This window comes from Barbatula barbatula (assembly GCF_947034865.1).
Source record: "Barbatula barbatula genome assembly, chromosome: 7".
Taxonomy (NCBI): Eukaryota; Metazoa; Chordata; class Actinopteri; order Cypriniformes; family Nemacheilidae; genus Barbatula; species Barbatula barbatula.
In genome coordinates, this window is record NC_136770.1 from 11,534,828 (window position 1) to 11,560,004 (window position 25,177).

At 38.7% G+C, this 25,177-nt stretch overlaps 1 protein-coding gene across 2 annotated transcripts in view; it reads left to right on the plus strand.

Moving 5' to 3' along the window:
- The first annotated feature begins 5,264 nt into the window (after window positions 1-5,264).
- The window catches only part of hdlbpa (high density lipoprotein binding protein a), a 40,115-nt gene continuing 20,202 nt past the window's right edge, over window positions 5,265-25,177 (plus strand). For both annotated transcript variants that reach the window (XM_079460275.1, XM_079460276.1), the window contains exons 1-9: window positions 5,265-5,405; window positions 6,552-6,623; window positions 12,577-12,691; window positions 12,771-12,937; window positions 13,010-13,225; window positions 13,311-13,517; window positions 14,072-14,287; window positions 24,223-24,429; window positions 24,580-24,687. In XM_079460275.1, coding sequence (XP_079316401.1) covers window positions 12,616-12,691; window positions 12,771-12,937; window positions 13,010-13,225; window positions 13,311-13,517; window positions 14,072-14,287; window positions 24,223-24,429; window positions 24,580-24,687 — 1,197 coding nt within the window. In that variant the 5' untranslated portion in view covers window positions 5,265-5,405; window positions 6,552-6,623; window positions 12,577-12,615. The remainder of the gene's footprint in view (window positions 5,406-6,551; window positions 6,624-12,576; window positions 12,692-12,770; window positions 12,938-13,009; window positions 13,226-13,310; window positions 13,518-14,071; window positions 14,288-24,222; window positions 24,430-24,579; window positions 24,688-25,177) is intronic.

Genomic DNA, 25,177 nt, shown 5'->3' on the forward strand with positions numbered 1-25,177 from the left:
TGTCCAAGTCATTTCAGTCAACCGACTTCAAGAGCTCAGAGAACACACTGACAAAGACAGCTCTCTACAAAGTCTGTGCCACACTATCAAGCATGGCTGGCCGAAGAAAATTCATCCTTTAACAAAAGGAGCCATTGCACCTACACGAGATCCCAGAACTGCCTTGGTCTGTTGTTGCCAATGACAAATTTGACTGGAACAGCCAACAGTACCTAGTGCTGGTAGATTCTTACTCTGGATGGTTTGAAATTAATTCACTAAGGAACATGTCTTCACAAACTGTCATCAACAAACTGAAGAGGCACTTCTCTGTGCATGGAATTCCCCAAAAGCTCTTTACCGATAATGGCACTCAGTACACGAGCCATATTTTCAGAGACTTTGCAAGCTCAAGGGACTTTTTTCACATCACTAGTAGTCCTGAATATCCCCAGGCGAACGGCCTCGCAGAAAGAGCCGTTCGTAGTGCGAAGCGCCTGCTCGAAACCAATAAGAGGGATGAGACAGACTTGCATTTGAATCTGTTGAACATCCGCAACATTCCTCGGGATAAGATACTGGGTTCACCTGCACAGAGACTGATGTCCAGGGTAACACGTACCACTATGCCAATCAGCAAGCAGATGCTGAAGCCCAGGTCGATGGATACTATGAAAATCACAGTACGACTCTCCAAAAAGAGACAAATGCACAAAAGGTTCTATGATAAAAGGAGCAAGCCACTCTCTCCGCTACACGAATCACAAATAGTAAGGATGCAGACAACAAAAGGACACAACAAGATCGGAGTTGTTAAGAGCACTCTCACCGAGCCCAGATCGTATGTTGTGGAGTCTGACGGCAAAGAGTACAGGAGAAATCGTAGACATCTACTCCCTGGAAAATAACCCTTTCCACACTGCACACAAGCCGACCTGGAGGATTTGTTGTCACAACTCAACTCGGTGCCAGAGAGTGACAATGTGTCTAAAGCTGTGTGTACTGTTGGTTCCGCTGGAACGTTTTCCTCTGAATGTACAACAGTTGCCAAATCGTACTGGATATGGTCGAATTTCCAAGCCTAATCCTAAAGGTACTCTGTTTAACTACCCATGTTGTTGGGAATGTAACGTAAGAACATGTTATTGAAAGGAGTAATTTTTTCGTTTTCATTTTCAGTTATAATCTAAGTTTTACAATTTATAGATGTTACAAAGATGTTTGTGAAATTAACGAGTTTTTTATTTAAAGGGAAATACAAATCTAAAGAAAGGGGATGTAGATAAATTATGATATGCAATCTAGTTGCATATTGGCTGTGTATTAGAAAGCTATGTTCATATATGGTTCTGGAGTGCCCCATGGTGGTGACACACATTTTGTATACTGGAGGCACGTGGTGTTAGGAGCTCCCGAGGTGAGCTAATAAACAAGTTGTTTCTCGGCATCCAAACATCTCCATTTCTATAACGAACTACACGCACGTTCTCCACACGCATGTCACGCGTACGTTAACGCGTCTTTAAACTGGGTAAGGACATAAACAAAACAATCCGAGGGCCATAGTTAAAGCCTCTGGCATGCTTCGTATTTTACGTGTGCGCGAACGCACAGCCTTGCAGAGTATACTGCTTTTGACTCATACGTGTACACACAGGATTTACATGTGGATTTTTGGTTACACGTGGAAAAAAGTTTTTTTTATCGACTGCAAATCTTCGGTTTCCTCCAAACCGTTTTGCGATTCATTGCTGTATTATGTCTATTTACCGTGTTTCGATCTGAGGTCAGTAGTAAAGACGATTTGTGTATTTTTTTTATTAAAATCTGATAATACTAGTTACTACTTTAAATGTATTCATTTATTAGTAGGGTCTATATAGGCTAATATATCTATCCATTTAATCTAAATTAGTAAAATAATCACTTCAATGGCGTTTACAGAAGCCAATAAGGAACATAACAAGTATGTCTAACTAGACTATATAATTTACTTGAAGAAAGAAACACAAACTACAAAGTCAGGGGAAACATTACAGTATTTCAAACTGACTTGACAGAACGCATAGTGAAATGAGACAGCAGCGAAGTAAATTGAGTATTTTATTTTATTTAACAGTAAAAAAGATAAACAAAGTAAAACAAAGCTGCGCAAGCGTGGAACAGGGGCCTGTACCATGAAGCTGGTTTAGGTGGCTAGCCAGCTATGTTTCAGTTTAGTTTGTGGCAACCCTGGGTTTTAGGTACCATAAAAGTCGCTCGGCTTTATTCGGTGTTCGCGCCATGGTATCTTACGCTGCATGGCTAACCTGCTCCGGGGCAGGCTATGTTCTGAACAGTGGCGCAAAAAGTGGGTATGCGCTATATGCGGCGCATAGGGGCGCCAACGCGATGGTTTAAAAAAATTGAAATAATAAAAGTTATATACATTTTTATAAAATTATATACATTTTAGAGGACTAACAGGCTAGGCGGCACTGGTGCCCTCATAAGATTCCATCATATAATTTATATAGACATAGAAGGGTAATATCGCGAGTGGGCGGGGCGCCGTGAGTTACGTTAAGTACGCAGTAACGTTGGTGAGTTGTCGTTGAAATTTGAATTTGAAAAAGATGGATAAAATAAAAAAGCTGTCGGGGGCTAAACATAGAAAAAGGTGATGGCCTGTCAAGGGATGCGACAGCAGCTAAATACGTGGATGGTGAAAGGATTTAAAGCTAGGATTTAAAATGTGACGTCTATTCTTGCAAATACAATACGCATGTTAACAGACTAACGTTAGCTAGTGAGCTTGCTGAGCACCCGACCATGGAATCATGAATATATTTGCTACCAAACTTGGAGGCTTGCAAATATAAATGTTGACTGGCAAGTGTTTGCTAACTTAATACAAAATAATGTTGCTGCTGATATCTACATTTAGATTTTGGTTAAACCCTATTGTACCAATGCCATTCATGAAATATCTAAATTTTATTAAAGTAAAATAAGAACTGGTAAATATAAGGTAGCATGCACAATAAATGACTAGAAGCTGGAAAACATTACTTATGGAATAAGGCTGGTTTATCATGGACTTGTTTTTACCATTAGCTTCATGTTAGCTCAGCTGTGCTGTCAGACATACAGGCTGCTTTACATCTGCTGGGTGACATGGAAGCTGGAAGGGCCACATTTCTCTCGCTTTAAAGATCCGTGCTATATGTGTATGTATGTATGTATATATGTATGTATGTATATATGTCAGCACAAACCTTTAAAGAGAGAGAGATGTGAACCTGTAATGACTTTTCTATATGTATGTGTGTGTCATATTTGTACTTTTTAAAATAAACAAGAAAAAGAAAGAAATGGCAGAGAAATTTCCATGAATACATTTTTAAATATTTTTGTTCATATACCATATAATTATGGTAGGCTTACAGTAGCTGTCTGATATACTTTTAAAATAAACCTTTATTATTACAAGCCCATACATGATGATGTCCGGCACACTTTTTTATTTAGCAGGGGGGCGCCAAAACTGTTTCTGCATACCCCCCTAACACTGGGTAGTTGCGCCCCTGGTTCTGGATTCGAGATCTCAGACTGAAGTTTGACCAATCAGCTGTGAGCAAAGAAACATATAGGTGACATAACTGACTCACAGTGCGTGTTAGAATGGCTAGTTATTTTTTATACTGTTTAATAAAATAAAAATACTAATATAAAAATATATATTACAAATATAAAATCAAATATTGTTTACTATATAGGTAAAATCTGATTTTACAGATTTGCTGGCTTTCCCTTACACTCACATGAAATTCAATTTACTTACTTATATTCCACTTTTATTGTATCACGTGTATTTGCATTGCAGTTTTTACATTCTTGTCTGTGGTGCAGAACATCTAGAAACACTTTCAGTTTCACTGTATTAGGACATTTTTCTTTGTCCTGAACCGTAGTTTTTATTAAGGCTTCAATGAAATGACTGACCCTGGTTAATGGCGCAAAGACTAGTCTATTAAAGGTAAAGGCTTATGCATTCTGTTGTAAAAGCAGGCCGTTTTATTAAGTGTTATTCTTATATTTTCTTCCGCTTCTCCGTGTTGCAGAACACACCGCTATTTATAATTCTGAGCTCCGTTGTCTTTCTGCAAAAAAATAAACTAGTTTTTTTCCTGCAGAGCATCATATCAGACTAAAAGGAGACCAACATGCAACCAGTCCGCGTTATTTTTTGGGCAACTTGTTTGACACGCATTCATTGATTTTAAACACGTAAGATGTCAGAGTTTACAATGCAGAAGCGTTGTGGTGTCATTTGCCTGTCAAATTAGCCGTTTACAGCTTTAACAAATTTGTACAGAAGTTCAGAATATATGAGAATGAACTTTATTTGCACGCAACTCCTCTCATATGTACTCGGAAGGGAAATGATGAAGCAGATGTAAGGTTAACTTTCTTGCTTCTGCTGCCTGAGTGGATGTTTTTTGTTCGCACGAGGGTTAAAATTGCAATATGCGGGAGCTTCAATTAACATTTGTTGTAATATTTCTGTACCCATGCCTTACATAAAAAAAGTTGCCCGCAAGGACACGGACCCCTTGTAGTTCCACCGAGGACCCCGCGGATCCTGTTTGCACTACAGTAAATGTGTGTACTATATAGTGTTTAACTTGCACATTAACGCAATCAGCAGTGTTTCTGAAACACTTCTCTCTTGCGTAGACAGCAGAAACATATCACTCCATGGCTGAAATTCATTTTTGTGTTCATATTGTGGAAATCGCTTTATCCATTTATAATGCGATTGGTTTAGCCATGCTGACGTCACTCGTTCATGTGCACGCGCGCGCAAACTAATCTTAGCAGGATCAAAGCTTGAGTTGACGAAGAAACTCCACGAGCTGCTTCATGGTACCAACAAAGCTTGATCACGTTGGTTTGGTTTTGTCAACCCAAAACTAATCCAATTACCCTGAGTTTGTTCAGCTACATTCATGGTACAGGCCCCAGATCGCGCAGTGTCGTAAACAAAAATCATAATTTGCGCCTGAGCGGTTTCTACAACTGATCGTGAAGGTGAAACGGATCGTGTACAATAAAAATTCCGGCGGTGCGCGTATTCTGATGACGAAATTTGCGTCACGCATACTGTACGCTGTCCCTCGCGTACGCTTAAAAATGAAACTATACTTCGGGCTTAACACGTCATACGTGTTAAAGCGTAAGTTTCACACGTTTTGTCCCCGTTGGCCTTCCATAACACTTTCCGCTCCAAGTGCATGAAGATCACAAGGAGAGTGTGACGTTAAGGAACATGATTGGAGGACGTCTGAGCTATATAACTCAAATGCAGCTCCTCCTAGCTTTTGCCAGTGGAGTTTCACTACGAGCTTCTGCACCACATAGGGCAGACGGGAACACAAACACAAGTAAGTTACTCTTCATGTCACAAAGCTGCCTTCATAATTATATGCATAAAATATTAAAATGTATAGTCGTGTGTTTTTTGTATACATTTACGACGCAAGTAGAATATTTTGACGTGAAAATGTGCTTTGGCTCGACTCCATGTCAATTTCTCCCCACTGTTTCACCCTTTGCTCCAATGCCTACGTGGACTTTGTGTGTGGACCGTCAGTAATGCTGATCTTGTCTAAAAGGCAAACACACTCCGCGTAAGGCAAACGCGTTGTTTCGCGGCTTTTGAAAATAACGTTAGACCGTGTCATTCACGGAACAGTAGGTTTTAATGGATGTGTAAGCGTGAAGTTTTCCTGTTGCAGTGTGTGCTAGCGCTCACGCTAGCTGGTGTACGTGTCACTATCGCGCACGCGCAGCTCTAAGTTTACTGGAGTTGCTGTCTAGCCTTGACAAGTTTTTTTACCCCCTTTAACCAAAGCAGCAAACGTGTTTTCCAACCCGAAATATCGTTATTTCGATTGGAAATGCGACTTTCATCCTATCTTGAAGAAATTTTCTGAGATCTGATAGCGAAATTTTCAACGGTTAAGGATGAGAAATCCGTCTTTCCTAGTCTTTTAGCCGTTAGCATGGTGTGTCGTAAGTTGACGTAGCACTCATTGAGGAATGACCATACGCCATTAATGCTTTTAAACAAAAATTCCACCAGCTATAACGAGTTTAATGCGTTTTTATTACATTTAGTCATTCTGAAAACAAATATGCATCCGCCATATTTAACCCCCCACAAATCTCACGCAGAAACGGCCACGTTAGCAAGACTCCGGCGTTGCTGGGCCATCTCGCGTCATCTCGAATAAATCAGTTTAGCTGAACACCTTACATGTATGACATTCTTGATAGACAGCAGGCGGGATTATGCCTGTGATTTTATTCTTATAAATTGTATGTTTATAAAATTAACAAGTAGGCTACGTGAATATACTTAACCAGGATTTGTATTCCCAACTTTTAGTTTGTTTATCACATTTGCAAAGTTGTATAATCTGACATCACCAATTATGCCACGTGTGATTTAAATTCTGTCAAAGTGAGGTAATTTGCATGATGGGTCTAAATTCTTTCCTTTCGATTTGTTTTTATTTTCCTTTTAGGCAAAAGCTGGCAGGCTGACACGAACGAGCAGCTTTACAGGACGGATTATCTGGTAACTGACCATTTAGCTGGTAAGACTATTGACCGCTGCGTTTGTTTTAAACATCAGTTGAAATTACTGACAGACGGTGTTTTCTTGTTTGTTTTGTTTTTAATGTGAGGCTTTCTTGCTTGTTTGTATCTTGTGCATTTGTGGCCACTGGGCACAAGTTGTTTGCCTTGTGTGGATCATTAAGATGAGACCTAATTTTATGAGTGTTCATATGATATAGCTGTTGAATATAGAGTGATTATCTACAATAGGAACGCTTAAAATACTTGAAGTTGGATATTTATTTAAAATCTATAAAGTACGTTGTCTTTTGAGGAGCTGTGTTTATGTATAGTATTTTAGTGGAAGGAAGGGACCCTTCTCTAAGGGCATGAAGAGAGGCCCATTAAAACAACATTCTGTGTAAAGGTGGATTGTGTCTACATTTTGTGGGGGCAGTGATTGGCTCCTTAGTGTTACTTTCATATACAGTTTTAAAGGTATAGCTATTATCCCTAGAGATCACTGTGGAATGCTCATCGAATGGTGAGAAATTCTGTCCCCTCTGAATGCGGCGAGATGATGCGTGACAAAGGCCTACGTTAGTACGTAGTACTACGTTAGCAAACTCTTACATTTGGCTGGACAATTATTATGTAACAATATTCATTGCTATAATAATCATTTCGATAATGGTGATATAATTGAACGATATTTCAAAATGCACTTTTCCAACTGGGCCGTCTGGGTTTGAGCCCTTGCAGACAGGCTGACTGTCTTGCTCAGCTCCCCGCCTGCGGCTTCACTGGTGTTATGGAGCAGCACTCGGTCGTGCCCCAATATATATCTCTGAAGAAACGGACAAAAATTATTACGGTTAAACTATTTACAAAGCTGATCTACAACTTCGTAACCCAATTTATGCATGTAAAAGAGACACAGCCAGAAATTAATTTAATTTTATTTATTAATTTGGTTAAAGTAAAATGGCCCACCCAGTGTCGGGAGCAAATATGGACCTTGTTCGAGCTTGCACATGCATGCATTATGTACACGTCCTGCGCTGTGCTTCTCATGCTGTCCAATGCCACTTTAAAGTCTCCATTCACAACAATGTTGTGAAAAAAGCCTTGACTTCAAATTCAACCATTAAATTGGGTTTTGTTTATGGTGTGTGCGGCAGTTCGTTATTTTAAATGTAGACACGTGGCAGGCAGATCGAAATATTTGAACTTTTAGAGTGCTGCGTACGCACTGTGGGTCATGTCAAAATAGGAAGCATCGTGGCTGTTGTTTGCGCGCGGTTTTAGATGCGAATTGTGAAAGGCCCTTTGGATCATCTCATTTCGTGTAAATTTTCTTAAATAAAAAAATAAACCGGAATGAATAGGGCTGCACAATTTATTCACTAAATAAGGGATTGGAGGTCGAAGCGATATGGGTTTCTCTTGCCGTACCAGTTTTGAGAAATCAGACCATCCGATGGTCGATATATGATGCAGATTCTTTTGGCCTTCATGTTTGACCGATTTTCTTTTTACACAATCTCATAAAGTCGAAGTGATATTCATACAGAATATTGCTTAAAGGTGTTTTTTGCTGGCAGACACTGCTATTAGTCAAATGGCCATAATCGAAGTTAAAACACAAAACAAATATTACACAGCCTCTGCTGCTCATAACTGCGTCTTTGTTATATTTAGCTTTTAGCCTTTTTCTAGCCTGACAGGAAAGCCCCTGTGGTTGAATGCATTTAAACTAGGGATGTGCATGAATGTTTGAATATTCGACCCACAATAACGATTAAAAAAAAATCGATTTGAATATTCATATGTTCCATAAGCATAAAAACAGCGTCACCAGAGTGCAAGTGCAGGTTCAAACAATAAAGAACTAGAACAAAAAAAATATAAATGAAAGTGAACCAAATATCACAGACTGTCAGTATACATTGGGTTTGTTTTGTATGTTTTCTTTTTGTAATCTACTGGCCCGAGCAGGTTTAAACGCAATTATTTATTTTTAAATAAAAATTTTTCAACATAAAAAAATCTATATACAGGATATAATATGAATGTGCTATGAATATTTCACAGTTATAAGCTTGATATGAAAGTATGACAGTTAAAAATGCAACAAATGATGTCATTAGTAACTTAATTTAAATAAACTAAATTGAGTTATTGACTAGTTGGAACTAGAGGTCTTCACGGGTCCACTTAGATCCGAAAACCCGAGGTCCAGCCCGAGACCCGAGCGGGTTCGGGTCTAAAAGATTCACGGGAGCTTCGGACACGGGTCAGGTATATTATTAGTGTCTTCGGGTCTCGGGTAATATAAAGTAAAAATAGTTTTGCTTAATTGACCTGAGGAAGACCCGAACTATCCTGTACAATAACAGCGCGTCACTTGTGTGTGTGCGTGTAGTTACCAACTCTCCTCCAACCCTCAGCCGATCGGTTGAAAGCCACGCAAATCTTCAGAAAGTCGCGGTGATCTGAAATCACCTTAGAATTGAAATCCCGAAGTTTCCAACGCTGCAGGGGTTTGCACTCGATGTAGTTACCATCGTATTCAGGAAAAACATACTTCCACCAGGCGACCAGAAGTAGATATTAAAAGACGCGCACATTTCAGTACTACGCGGTTTGGGACACATTGTTGAGACAGAATGTTCGCGCGAGTGGTTGCCATGTCGTCACTTATTTAGATTTGATTCACAACGCCTTAGTTTGCGCAATTTGACAGAGCAAAACAAGATGATCAACGTGTTCATTGCCATATCAATTTCATTAATACACGTCGGTTTACATTCAGGTCTAGTCGGGTTTAAAAAACATATACGATGGGTCGGACTCGGGTCTAACGTTATCGGGTCTGTCTCGGGTCGGGGCTTTAAAATAAAAACGTTATCGGGTCTGTCTCGGGTTCGGGTAAAAAGTGATTCGGGTAATTTCGGGTCGGGTAAAGATATTTGGACCCGAGAAGACCTCTAGTTGGAACAGCCACAAAAGGTCGCCCACGGACATAATGTGTAAACGATTGGATACAAGAAGTCAGGATTTACACTTTGGCTGAAGGCTTAAAAGTTTGGTTTAATGATGAAAAATGTACCAAGCAAGTAAGAATGTTTTCTCCATTTCAGCTTTCTAACACACACAGTGTTTTGTGTGTCTTGCAGCTGTCAGAGCAGAAAGAAAACCCAGCTTCTCTCTGTATGCTTATCGACCCCGGTCAGGTTCATTTGTAAATTCTGTGCACTTATTTCGTCCATTTGATTGAAAGATTGACCAAAACGTGTATCAATACCAAGTATAAACAGTCAGACACATTTAGGGGCCATTTACACAAGACAGTTTTCAAGTGAAAGCGCAAAACAATTTATGCGGTTTGGCTGTCCGTTTACACGGAAACAGCGTTTTAGGGGACTGATAACGCAAACTTTTGAAAACGGGTTTCAAAGTGCAAGTTTTTGAAAACCACGGCTTTCTCATTTCTGTTAACCCTGCAGTACTGTGTAAACTCGTATAATGATAACGTTGTCGTGTCTGAAACTTTTCAAAAAAAGCAAAATAAAAATCCTTCCTTTTTTTATCGTGTAAACGTGGCCTTAACGTGCATGTTTTAGCCAGAAGTTTTATCTTTTAACAAGCCATGGCTCCAGTGTTTCTCTCTCGCATGCAGCCTCACTGTGTGTTCACATAGAGCGCGAATGAGGCGTCAAGCGCGAGTGATTTACATGTTAAGTCAATGCAAAGACACGCGAAATAGCGCGAATGACGCGAAATAGCGTGAATGACGCGAAATAGCGCGAATGACGCGAATAGCGCAAGTTGAAAAATCTGAACTTTGGCGAAAATTCGCGCCGCGTTAACCAATCAGGAGCCTGCTCTAGTAGTGACGTAGACGACGTAGCGAGCAGAGGCAGAAATACAAAATGGAGGACAAGCTCATCTCAGTGTGTGGACACCCGGAGCTATATGATACGTGTTCATATTTTTATAAAAATAGGAATAAAAAGGATCTTGCTTGGAAGAAAGTGAGTGAGGAGGTCGGAGAATCTGGTAAGTTGTAAAAACATTTCACTCGCGAATGACACGAATTTCACGCGCGAATGAAGCGAGTAAACACAAAATGTTCAAGCGTCCAACTACTCGCGAATAGCGCGTTTTTGATGCCTCATTCGCGCTCTATGTGAACACGCAGTCAGTGGGAAACCGTTTTGTTACCATCAGAGTTTATCTAGCTATACAATACAGACAACTGTAATAATACAGCCGCTGGGCTTGTCACAAAGTTTTGGTACAAAGTTTTGGCTCTGCATACATGTAGCCTAAACTCTGTTGTTAGTGAGCCTTCAACCACAGAGTTCCCAAAAAGGTACTTGCATTCTCAGGTAACATCATATTTAAGCAATGAAATGTACAATGGCTTAAGAATGAATGATAAAAATAATTGAAGTCTTACCGTTTTCTTGTGAAGTTATCAGGTAGTTACAAAGTTAGCGGGGAACATCAGAGTTATGCCACGAGAGGCAGCATCATGTTTTCCAAAACGCCTAGCTGCTCAAAGATGCACCTGCCTGTTAATCTTGCTAATTTGCAGCACAATCGGCCGATATAGTTAAAAAAAAATCTCCAAAATCGGAGGCAGATCAAAGCAATTTTAACCTGATTGGGATCTGCTATATTTTTCTGCAGTGTGGAAATGTGCAGCAGAACTGTCGCTTGTAATGTCAGCAGGGCAGCCATATCGCAAGGCATTAGCAATGGATCTCGTTCAATAACTTATTTTATACCAAACCTTCGAAGTGGGCGGATTACTCAGCTCTTTGACACACTGATAGTGAAGACAGGTTAGACAGCATTATACAGCACTCCTCTTTGCAACAAGCTTTGCAACAAATTTAATGACACACATACACAACAGATATGCTGATTTTCCCTTTATTTCAAAGTAAAAGTTCAAAGATATATATTTGAATACCACAGAGCGAACTTGCAGTATTGCGTCGAGTGTCGCTGTCCAGCTGCAATAAAAGCATTTAAACTATACTTGATTGATATAGAGGGACATTTTAATGTTTGTTCTAATCCTGCTATTTAAATTAGTTGAAAAGACTTTACAAATTATGTTAGGCTTTCATTTATAGCATGCAGAACTTTTATAGTCATTTTTAATAACCTTTATATACCTGGAGCGTGCACCTAGCATTTGGAAAATACAAGTATCAGATAGGGACATGTTCTGCACAGACGCAGCAATTCATTCAGCGCAAGCTTCATTATAGATGGATAACATCTAGCCGTGAGTGTACATCGATTGCACACTCGCTATTATGATGCATCATGGGATTGAATGTGGCACTCAATAATGTCCACTATGAATTCAGGCAGCACTAAATATGGATGTCCCCTCAAATAGTGCTCTATATTAGGGTATAGGAGGCTATTTCTGACACGGCAAATGTGCCGCTTATTTGGATTTTCTGTGCGAGAGCGCCCTCTGGCTTTAAGTGTAGGTTTTAGCCTTTGCGTTTATTTCCCCTTTGTTTAACCGACACTTGCTGTGTGTAGAGTATGCGACTGCCAGTGTGCCAAGTAGATGTTTCACTAAATGCAAGTGTTCATTGTTGGACTTGGTTTTCAAAGGTCTGTTTGCTGCTCTACATACACTTTGTACAGCACAAGGGTTAGTGGATAAATCCTCTTAGCTTTGCTTAGAATTAGTCTCAGATTGGGGTAACAAACAGGCAGCTTTGACCTTGCACAAGTATGGACTGATACAATATAGGCAATTGATGTATTTTTATAAATCATCAGTGGCCTATTTTGTATAAATCTCCTTATCATATTAGCTCTGACAGTATTGATAAACTGTTTTTACTGCTTGGGAGAATTACTTTTTATGTCTCTGATAATTTCACTGATAGGCTCAAACTTTGATTCCTCCCCTTATCAGTGTTCACCTGTGCTCTTTTTTATTTTTTTTAGTGGCACACTCGGACTCCGTGTAAACGTGGGATTTCGACCATGAGTTCAGTCGCTGTACTTACGCAAGAAAGCTTTAATGAGCATCGCAGTGGCCTTCTGCCAGAGCAGGTCAAATGTGAGTAATGCCCCTGGACCCTTATGAATTGTTGTTGTACTGGCAAAGTAAAGCAGTCTCTTTTGTATCTTCCTTTCAGCTCCTCTGGCAGGCCCTAGCAGTGCTGAAGATGAGGACAGCCTCCCCACCTACAAGGACGCCTTTCCCCCTTTGCCTGAGAAGGCTTCATCACCAGATGCGATACAAGAGGCTGGAAACGCCTGGGCATCTAAGCTCAGACCCCTGAAGTCCTCAATAATCACCCAGGTATGCTTAATTCATGCTCGCTCATATCTATAATCTCTTAGTGTGCCTACATTTTTGTACTTTGGCCTTCAGGTTTTCCATGTACCTCTGGAGGAGCGCAAGTACAAGGACATGAACCAGTTTGGAGAAGGAGACCAGGCTAAAGTGTGTCTTGACATCATGCACAAGACTGGAGCCCACCTGGAACTCTCCATGGCTAAGGATCAAGGCCTCTCCATAATGGTGTCTGGGAAACATGACGCAGTCATGAAGGCCCGCAAAGAGATTGTGTCCCGACTGCAGACTCAGGTAGCGTGCTAGATTTGTATATAGTTGTTTGCTGTTAAATGTAGATGGTTAATATTCTGTATGTTTTTGTATGATTCATCGACAGGCTTCAGCTACTGTGGCAATCCCAAAAGAACATCATCGCTATGTCATCGGCAAGAGTGGGGAGAAGTTGCAGGAGCTAGAGCTGAAGACTGCCACCAAGATCCAGATCCCTAGACCAGAAGACCCCAGTAACCACATCAAAATCTCTGGAACCAAGGAAGGATTGGAGAAGGCCAAGCATGAGATCCTGCTTATCTCTGCTGAGCAGGTCAGATCTTTTTTTAGTTAAATCTTTTGGCTTTGCTTCATTTATTTGTTTCATAGCTATTTGAATCAAGTAAACAGCTATTCACTCTGTAACCAGTTACAAATTAGTGGTATCTTTGGTCAAAATTAGGGATGTTACGGTTCACTCTGCTCACAATACGATACGATTCACTATACTGATCTCACATTTCTTTGTAAAATAAAATAAATTGCCATTGTAAAACAAATTACAGTAAAAATAATACAAACGGCTCTTTAATATATACAAACTAAGACTTTGTCTGTGTTTTTCCTAACTTGGATTTTTTTATATCCGCAAATACTCATTTTCCAAGTTCGCATTAAACACTGCAGCCCTTGCTTTTTAAAACATGTATTGCAATTAACTTAGCAGCTCAACAGACTTTAATCGCTGCATAATATATACGATTTTAGACTGGATCACGGTGAAACGTTACATCCCTAGTAAAATGTTTTGGGTATTTTTAAAAGCACTAAAACTGCCCCATTAATAAAGTATGTAATTTTAAAATTGATGTCAATGATTCAATGCAGGATAAGCGGGCAGTGGAGAGAGTAAACATTGAAAAGGTGTTCCACCCCTTCATCACTGGAGCTTACAACAAGCTTGTGGGGGAGTTGATGCAGGAAACAGGAGCCCGCATTAATGTTCCTCCACCCAGTGTGAACAAAACTGAGATTGTCATAACTGGGGAGAAAGAGCAGGTGGCCCTGGCCATGGCCAAGATCAGAAAAATTTATGAAGAGAAGGTGAGCAATACTATAAAATAATTTTTAAAGGGTTTCATTTATAGGATTTATTTTAATTTAAAGTAGCTGTTTTTTAAGCTTTATTTTTGGGTGATTAACAATGTATATTCATGTTTCTAGTTTAAACATGCTTTATATTTCACATATTTAATGTCTACTTTCACCGCTATCCCTCTTCTCACACAGTGATTAGATATTTTCTGGTTTCTATAAAGTCCTTTCTTCCGAACCGCTCTGATTGGTAAAGTTGACCCAGTCTGTTGTGATTGATTCCCCGATTACAGCTTGTGTCTGAAGATCATATCAGCGAGCTTCTGCTTCTCAGGATGTTGTGATTGGTCCCCCTCTCAGTGCACGTGTGAAGTATTCATAAGCTTTAGCTTTTAGCAATAAGACTTAAATGGATTCAGCTTCACTTCATCAGTTAAAATTTATTCATCTGTTAAAAAAATTGATTTATCAAACTGACGTTTGCACATGCACTAGCAGACCTCCATGTTAGAGATCACATTCCTTACTATGGCGAGGACTCTACTGTTTTTCTACTGTAGCGAGGGATATGACACTGGACCGTTTGGCGTCAAACCGGTTATGTTAACACTAATAACAAGTATTGCCTCTCATTTCGGACTAAAGTTGAATAATTAAACAAGCCGATTGACCCGGAGACATTTGCAAGCAGGACTTCAAAAGACGTTTCATAGAAGTGTTTTAGTGGTAACGTGATGTGCACAACACACACTGGTCTCAGTGTGTGCATTACACATAGCAGATTTCACAGCAGATTTTAATGCAATATTATTGTTATCGTTTTATAGAGGAAAATTCGATCAAATGTTCGCTATAATGTAAGCTACGCGGAAGAAATGCTGCGCATGCATGATACAAACTAGGCTTCCGGAAAGCTTGGCGGCTATGGAAAGTAAATTAAAAATGACCGGTTCTTTGTAAATTTATATTCTTTCGTAAGAAATAACCTATATATTAACTAATATATAGTAATAAAACTAATAAAACTTTAATAACTTGAAACATGAAAAGGAAGGCTACATTTCACTGCAACTTAAGTTAATGAATTTGTTCTAAGACTGGTACCTTTTTCCATAGCCTAATTAAAAGCCTGTATTTTCCTCCAAAGAACAACAACAATCAACAAGCACTTCAATGCTGTTTTTAGGGTCTTTACAGTTGGCATGGCATGTTTACTTTAATATCTTGTTTATAATTTTGATAATAAATATTGTCAGATCTGGGTTTTGTTACTGGGAGTTTGAGGAGAGCAGTGCGTTTTCTCTGCCATTGGCTTGTTGAACAGATTTTCTAAAATAGGCCTAGATGCTTGTTTTTCTTATCAAGAACATGTTAACATGTTTGTTTTGTATGTTTGTTTTTTTATGGTTTAGGCTAAGTGCTTTTTTTATGTATTAAATTCTTTCCCCAACGTTGCTAATTTTTCAACATTTAAAAAAATGTATATACAGCATATAATATTATTGCATTGTGAGTAGGGGTGGGCGATATGGACAAAATATATCTAGATATTTTTGGCGATTTTAACGATTATTAGACGATATCCATTAAAAATGTTTTTTTAAAAGTCTGAGTTACTTAATCACTGATGATAATAATGGGCACCATGTTGAATGAAAACAGTGCTTATTTATTTTCTTTGAATTGTTTTTACTTGAATACTTACATGTTAAAGACATACAAAATACTAATTGAATTAGTGTACGAACACCGAACTCTGAGTAAACATTCAGTTGGACACCTCTGCTGTACTGTAAATTGTACAGCATACAAGCAAGATGAAATTCTAATATATAATTTCGACTTGGCACTTTCCCTACCTACTGAATCGGCAGCATTTATTTTGCTTGGTGATTGTTTTAGCATTTGTTTAAACTTGGTGATAGCATTTGTAATGTCTTGGCACTGTTGCTTTTCTTATCGTAAGGCACATTTCCGCTAAACGACTCCGCTAAAGTTTGCTGCGTATGTTGTGCAACAGGTACCTTAGCCGATGTCGGCTTTTCTCGGGCAGCGGAGTCTCTGAACTTTTCATACTCTTGGTATTCCTTACTATGGTTGGTCGTCGAGCTGCTTTTAACAGCAACATGTTTCCTACACACTTTGCAGAGTGCCGTCTTTTGCGCAACATCATTTTTCTCAAAACCGAACCACTTCGATGCAAGTGAGTTTGAGCCACCTTTAGCAACTAAGTCATCTGAAGTAAATTGCGAGGCTCTAGGTGTCTGCATGTTGTCTCTTTCTGTCAAATGTTTAGCATAACCACATTCGTTAACCGGTGTTGAACATGCGTGCGGCCACGCGCTAACCTGTGAGAGAGATGACGACGTGTATGCATACAACAGCAATCACGTGACGCCCTGCTGCAGCCTCTGAATGTGTGGAGTTTGAATGCGTGTTTTGGAGTGTTTTTTCGGAGTAATTAAAATTAATGAGAATAATGAGAATTTGCACATCGTTAACACAACAATCCCGATATTATCGCAGACGATATATATCGCCCACCCCTAATTGTGAGTAATGAATGATAGTTATAAGCTTGATGTGAAATTTTGACTAAATGTAACAAGTTACGTCCTAGTTAAATTTAAATGAAACAATAATTTCATATTTGACCTTTTTGGCTCAAAAGCGAATAATTGTTTTTAGTAAAATAAGTTTTTTGTATTTTCAAAATCACACGTTTGAATACACATAGTAACTTAAAAAATGGGAATTCACAGAATAATAATTTGTATTAATGTTCCGCTTTTAGGCAAGTGTTTGTCATGTTCTGGCAATATACAGTATTTTAATAAGTTAATTGTCTAGTTCACAAATTTCATACAGGAGCTAAAATCTGCCTTGAACTTATAAGAAATGGATAGAAATTTATTTCGATAATTATTTATCGACAGATATGGAAATAAGAGATAAAGATTCAAATTTGTGATAATTATAGTTATCGACAGATATGTTATTGTGATGATTTTTGCAGCCATGTTGCCCAGGCCTACATGGAAGCTGTTGTTTGACCGTTAGTTGCCTTAACATGTCTTACAGCTGGTAATAAGATCTTAGCTACAGACATTCTAAGTCAAGTAATTAAGTGCGCAGCGAAGTCAAATGTTTATAATAGTGACCATACACTACTCCAGGGCCTCTTCCCCTTGTAAAGTTTGAAGCATCCAGTCATATCCTTTCACCAGAAAGTGTTCGTCCCCAGGCTCTAACCACTGAGCCACAGGAAAGCCTGTTGCCAGAGGATGGTGCTAGCAATGCCAAGGTCATGGGTGCGATTCCAGGGATTGCACATCCCATACTAAAGTTTACGGTTACGATTCATTTTCGATGAATTGCACAGCCCTAATGCAAGTCGCTTTGGATAAAAGCGTCTGCCAAATTCAATAAATGTAAATGCCCTGAAAGTGATCGTGAAGGGAAGCATATGTTTCCCATTCATTGCTTTCGCCCATTTAGGAAAACCCTTGCGGGATCAGCAGAGAGACTCGTTATAAACAAGGCATTAGACTATGACGGCCCGGCACTGTCTAATTGGTTTTGCTATAGATTCAAAACAAATTAAATCTTTTTTTTTTAATAACACTGCAGCATCATACCCAGAAACGCCACAAATAACGTTAGTGATCAAAGCATGCATCGGTCACTCAATCAGACCCCCCCGCCACGTGCTCTCATACACACACAGATGCGCATAAACAATTAGTGCTGTGTTTTCTGACTTCATTCCTTCAGAGAGCAGCAGCAACTACCAAATTTTTGCTTTAGTGAGTGGATAAATGTCTCTCTGCGTCTTCACAGGTCATGATGCAACAGCAGCTTAGTTACTTGTAAATGAATGAATTAATACCTTCAAAACGGCAAACATTTGTCTGCAATTATAATTTTATGTGAAATATGTAAACGACAAACTTTATTGGGGATTCGGTTGTATTAAAATACAGTAAGTTTAGAGAGAAACGATGATGTCACAAACATGCTAATTAGCACATAACATCACCTTGCCCCAGAGTGATGAGTAAAAATAGATGGAATGTTTTTATAAGAGCCTGTCCGCCAAAATTACTGACAATGAATAAGTCTAGCACAACCTCTGGGCTGAAGTCCGAATCCAGCAGTTCTCTGTAGTCCTTGAACAGTGAGTTCTGTTAAAGACAATATCTCACTTGGCATTGAACTTTGAGGTTTCAAATTTTGCAAGTATTATGCTCTAACACTAGAGGTCTTCTCGGGTCCAAAGATCTTTACCCGACCCGAAATGACCCGAATCACTTTACCCGTCAGACTATATTTGTTCAAATCTGTGCATGTGTGTTAAACGCAAGTGGTTTATATTTATGGATTAAGCGAAATCAGCAGTCCCAGTGAGTTACTGTGGAGCAATGGCTTTTTAAAATGAATCATGGCAACTTAATGCAAAATGTGTGACTATATTAACAAAACTCAGTTTTTTATTTTTGTTTCTTAGAAAACCGTTGGTCCCCTTTGACTTTTATGTTACCAGCATTCTTCAAAATATCATCTATCTTTTGTGTTCTGTAGGAGAATTAAAGTCATACAGGTTTGTTCTGCATTTACTCACCCTAATGTTATTTCAAAGAAATGTACACAGGTCTGGCACAATCTGAGTAAATGATGACAGAATGGGGAACGAGACCTGCTCTGTTACTAGGGCTTGGTTTTTGTGACGATTTTTGTATTCCGATTCTTATAAATGGTTTCGATTCAATATTTATAAGCTATCAGTATTTCATAAAAAAATATTGGTTTTGCAGACATGGAATCCATATTTGAATATATGAGGGTAACTGAACTAGGCTTTTAATTTAGCAGAGTAGGGGGTTTCAAACAAAAATAAAAATTCTGTAATTTACTCGACCTCAGATTGTTCCAAACTTGCATAGATTTCTTTATTCTGCTAAACACAAAGGAAGAAATTTGGAAGAATGTCAGTGACCTAGTAGAGTGACTCCCATAGTATTTTCCCTACTATGACCGTAAATGCTCATGTTTAAGGAATAAAACCGATTTCAAAATTCAACTCGAATTTTTTTTCTTTAAACAGTACGTAACATTGTATGTACATAAACAACAAAAGTAGGACCTTAAATCCAATGTGTAAAAAAAACTATGTTGTTATTATATGCAGTTACTCTTACCTTACTAGACTGTCTCTCAAATGTTTTTTTCCGTGATTCATCCATCTAATCCCCTCCTATCCGCGAGCCTAGTGTCATGTGATTGACCAATCACAGCAGACTACACCATCTGACCAAACTCGTTCAGCTTGTCGCAAATGGAACGCCTATCATTTAATGGATTACGGTTTACAGGTGGTTGGATATTATATACAGTGTATAGATAGCAGTTTGAGGCCGAGTCTGAAGTAGAAACGCCCGAAGACGCTAATCAACAAGAAACTCCAGCATGACTGGAGCACGATGTTTCTCAATGGCAAGTGACGACTATTGTCATCAAAACATCCAGTGTAATAATACTATTATTTTGTCCTTACTGTGCGTTCCTATGTTCCTTTTTATAATGTTGACTTTCTAAAATTCTTTATAGTTAATTTCACCCTATATATCTATATAGGTGCAAAAAGGACATTTATACTTCTCTATTAACTGTACGCTGTGACAACTAGTCCATTTATAATACTGTGTACGGTGTCCGTATCTTCAGATGTTATTACAATACAGATAGTACTCACCTCAGATCTTGAAATAAATACTTTGAGAGTTAATAGATTGAACACTTATATTAGTCGTGTCCATAGCTAGACAAACAAATGTAATACCCCAGAAATAACAGTACATGTTAACTTTAGTGTTATGTGCATTAAATCAATATTTGTGTATTTTTTGTCTTCGCTCCACTGAATCACATCCTGAAAGTGTGACTGTCTGTTTAGATAACAGTTCCAAATAGTTGGTATTTCCCTCTCTTTCAAGTATAGTCGTTTAACATATCCTGCAGTGAACGCGCCAAGATTATTGAAGCAATCTTCAGTGAAATTATGCGTGCATTGTAAAACCCAGGGCTTATACTCCTATATAAGAAAAAAATATTGTAACCATTGTTTCCTCAGAAGTTCTTCCTTTGGTAGTTTAAATAAGACTGACTTCATTTCACAACGTAGAACACAGGTTCTAGACATGATGCACACGCAATGACGAACGAGCAACACTGTTTTGGGGAGGAGAGAAGTTTTCGCGGCAGTCCCAGCAAAACGTAGGGGGTACTATTTCTAGGGCTGTAGATACGCAGCGGTTGGAGACTCGAACTAGGTCACGTCTCGAAAAAAAGGGAGTCGACTCTGAATAAAGTTATTACCTTGTTTGCGTGATTCTTTTACCTCCGGACTTGCAACTTTGCAGACTGCTTACTTTCAAACACGGCAACATAAAACACTGCATGAAATGTAATTTTCATGATCTTATGTTATTTGCTCTAAGAATAGAAGATCGATTAAAATCATAGAATCTATATTTTCAGCCATCCTTATCGGTTACTGACATTCTTCCAAATATATCCTTTTGTGCAGAACATAGAAATTTATACAGGTTTAGAATAATCTGAGGGTGAGAAAATGATGACAGAACTAAAATTTTCGGGTGAACTATCACTTTAAGTGTCCTTTTGATATGTTAACATTTTGATTAACACCTCTAATAAAGACTTTATTTCAGGGCTCCAGACGCGACTAAATGACCTGATTTTGCGCGCACAATCCAGTTCGTCTAGACAGGTTTACACACACAACTTGAGCGCATCGTTACGTGTCGCTGTGACATATAATCGTTCGTCCTAAGGCTTTAAAAATCTGAGACCTTTGAATGGAAACTGACCATGGAGGAGCTCTGGAAACGTTTTACTTGAGACGGCGCTGGATCATTTCAAATCCGTTCACAGCAAGATCGACCGAAAGGCGAATGCTCTTAAATTTTTTTGTCATTATATTTACATGTTGTGAACATAAGGAAAAGTGTCCTTACTACACATTAAAATCATTGTAAGAACGTAGTAACACGAGACATTTAATTTTGCTTTGTTACGGTGTAAACAATTACACATTACAACTGAGTAGTGCGTTTAAAAGAATTCAAAATAATAGCAAAGCACAAAATCCTTAACTTATTTCAATACACATGCATTGGAAACACTGCACACTTCATGTTTTGATTTAGCATAGAATATCATTTTTTTATTACTCTCCTTTTTCTTCAGTTTCTGTAATGTAAAGAAGAATGCAGACACTGTTAAGCTGTAAAAACTGGCAAAGTCAAACACTAACTGTATAAAATGAAAAATGCTTGAAGATTTAGCCTTTTTGTGAATCACCGAACTAATATTTGGTGGTAAAGTATGGTCATTAACTCATATAATCATTAACTCATACTGCACTGTAACTGTAATAACTGCATTGACTCATCTACTGCACTGTAACTGTAATAACTGCATTAACTCATCTACTGCACTGTAACTTTAATAACTGCATCTATTGACTTTATGAGAAAATGCTTTGTCTTTGAGATTAAAACGCCTTATCAATTTGGTATTTGAATTAGTTGTCAGTTATAATCATCACAATTAAAATAAATAAACATTTGAAATATATCAGTCTGCGTGTAATGAATTAATATAATTTACAAGTTTGACTTTTTTAATGGAAATCGTGAAATGCATCAACTTTTTGATGATATTCTAATGATATGACCAGCACCTATGGTTTCCGTAAACCTGCCATCTAGTGGTAGTTCTTATTTTCTGCACGGTTGCGCATGGATCTGCAGTTGCGTGTGTGTGGATTGTCCAATGCAAAACCGCGTAAAGTCTCAAAATCCAAATGAACCGAACAGGATGTATGAACGCGCGTCACAGGATCCACAAATGCACAACTTCTCATTGGTATGCGCAAAATCAATATACATGAACCCAAAATAAAACATTGCGATCACAAATCTGCCTCTATTTGTACAAATCGCTTCGTGTTTATTCAAATCTAAATTTCACAGAATCAAATCATAAGGCATTTGTTTGTGAATCGTAAAATACAAATTAACCGTGTATCACGTTCACGGATGACTGTGCGTGCATTTGTTAATCATTTTGAGTCGAAATTCATCCCATAGTAAAGCCACGGTTTCTGAGAACTGCTTCACATCGGTGTTGCATGTAGTCGACCAACTTCTGGGACCTGTGACCAGGTATTCCAGCCCAGGACAATTGCACTACAGACCACAATTCCTCTGCATTTCTTTTTGCCTCAGAACAGCATTCCCACAAGTTTTCTATTAGATTAAGGTCTGGAAATTGGGCTGGCCACTTCATAACGTTAATCTTGTTGGTCTGAAACCAAGATGCTGCTCGCTTACTGGTGTGTTTAGGGTCGTTGTCTTGTTACCTTATGCCGAAGAAATGCCAAACTGTCTTGCTTTCATCAGTCCATAAATATTGCGCCATTTCTCTTTAGTCAAGTCAAGTCAAGTCAGCTTTATTTATATAGCGCTTTTTACAATTTTCATTGTTACAAAGCAGCTGTACAAGAAAAAAATGACTAAGTTAAACATAAAAGGTTATGGAATTCAAAACACAGGTCAAATATCAGACACACAATAAATTCCTATATGCAGAGTTAATTAATTAAGACTACCAAATTCTAGCAGCCCCCCCGGCCAGGCAAAACAGTGCAAAACAGTATGCAAACGGTGGCGAGGAACCCAAAACTCCATTGGAGGAGAAAAAAAACCTCGGAGGGAAACCAGGCCTAACCAGGGGATTCCAGTTCCCCTCTGGCAAAAACTGCTGCCTCTGCACAAGCTCGACAGTGCTTGCACAACAAGGCAAAATAAAAAAAAATTAGATTTAAAATTATCATTAATAATCTAATAGTGGCTGAAGTTTTGTAGGGACGTCACTGCCTTCGTCAAGCATTTGTCAGGTCTAGGAATGGATTGCGCCCTGCCCGCTCCGCTCTTGTAACCTTGGAACAATGAGACAAGACTGGCTGAGAGTAGAGTACTGTTCTGCACTCTTTGATGCAACAAATGCATCAGTTGTTATTGGAAGTGTCCCTGGTTCCGGTTGATCTAACTAGTGCAGCCTAGATCTTTGAAATACATATATTATGATAATGTAGTGTATGCAAGATTAAAAAGATGCGTCTTTAGTCTAGATTTAAACTGACAGAGTGTGTCCGCCTCCCGGATATTGCAGGGAAGACTGTTCCAAAGTTTAGGCGCTAGATAAGAAAAGGATCTGCCGCCTGCACTTGATTTTGAAATTATAGGTATTACCATCTGACCTGACGCCTGAGAGCGTAGTGCACGTGATGGACTATAATACGTTAGAAGTTCTCAAGTAGTGAGGAGCTAAACCATGCAAGGCTTTATAGGTTATAAGCAAGGCCAGTCAATGTGTTCTTTGGCAAATTTTAACCTCTTCAGTACATGTTGTTGATCCCCCTGGGATCGAACCCACAACCTTGGCATTGTTAACGCCACTCTCTTACCACTGAGCTACAGAAAAGTTGAACATAACTGTATATACTTTGACGAGCACGGTTTCTAATGGTTCAAATTAATTCTGAATAGTCTCTCTATTTAGTACAAATCAATATCAAAGCTTCCCTGTAGGCCCTGCATCTATGACAGCAGATATGGTTCTGCTTATTTAAAAAGTAACTTAGTTGTCAGTGTCAGTAATAGTTATTTTGGGAATTTTTTTTATAATTGCATTGCAGACTAATTTAAGGTTAGCCCCTAAATATTTAGCTTGTGCCCCTAAAATTCAGTCAGGGGCTACAGTGCTCCTAGTAAAAAAAAGTTGGTCTGAAACCCTGTATTGTGACTGGAGAATTTAGTTTTTCCACTGTTTAAGTGTGGCCTTTTGCTGTGTTCTAGAGGAAGAATGCAACCACAATTGCAGTTGAGGTGAAGAAATCTCAGCACAAGTATGTGATTGGGCCTAAGGGTAACACTCTGCAAGAGATCCTGGACAGGACTGGCGTCTCGGTCGAGATCCCACCCCTTGACAGCGGCTCAGAGACCGTAATTCTGCGTGGGGAGCCAGACCGACTGGGCCAGGCACTCACTGAAGTGTATGCCAAGGTAAAAAACCTTGTTACCTTAGTTTCAGGAAATGTCCTTATTTCTATACTTAAACATTTTGTGCTTCTGTGATTCCATTTAACGTTTCTGCAAAAATATTTTTTTTAACATCGTTTTTAGTTTTAATGTTTCCACTTTTTTGCTGAACAGGCCAATAGCTACACTGTTTCCTCCGTCTCTGCGCCCTCTTGGCTTCATCGCTTCATTATTGGCAAGAAAGGACAGAATCTGGCAAAGGTCACACAGCAAATGCCGAAGGTGAGTCTGCTTTTCACTAAACTTATAATACTGTCTGGCCGATATCTCAATTGTCTGTGATTATTATTCTACACCTATATCGCTTTTTTTGTTATATTATAAGCAAAGTGCAGGACATATTTGCTATAAGGATTAAAGTATTACTTTAATGTGTTGTTTACCCTAACAGGGGTTTTTAAACAGATGGTACTTAGAATAATCTTTCCGCTGTCTCCGTCGCTGTACTTTAATGTGACAGATTTAGGTGTAAAAAACATCTGTCTACAATATCTAAATTCATAGTAATCTTAATCATCTAACTTTTTGTAAGCCACCAATAACCTAATGACCACAATATCAGAGTATGATTTACAGCCTGAGTAGACCCCATCTAAACATAACGCATGTTAAAAAACACTTAATACGTCTTTAATGTAAATAGAAATGTCTACATTTGTTGGGTTTCAGAGAGAATGTAATCACTAAGGCTGTGTACTATAGTATTACACAA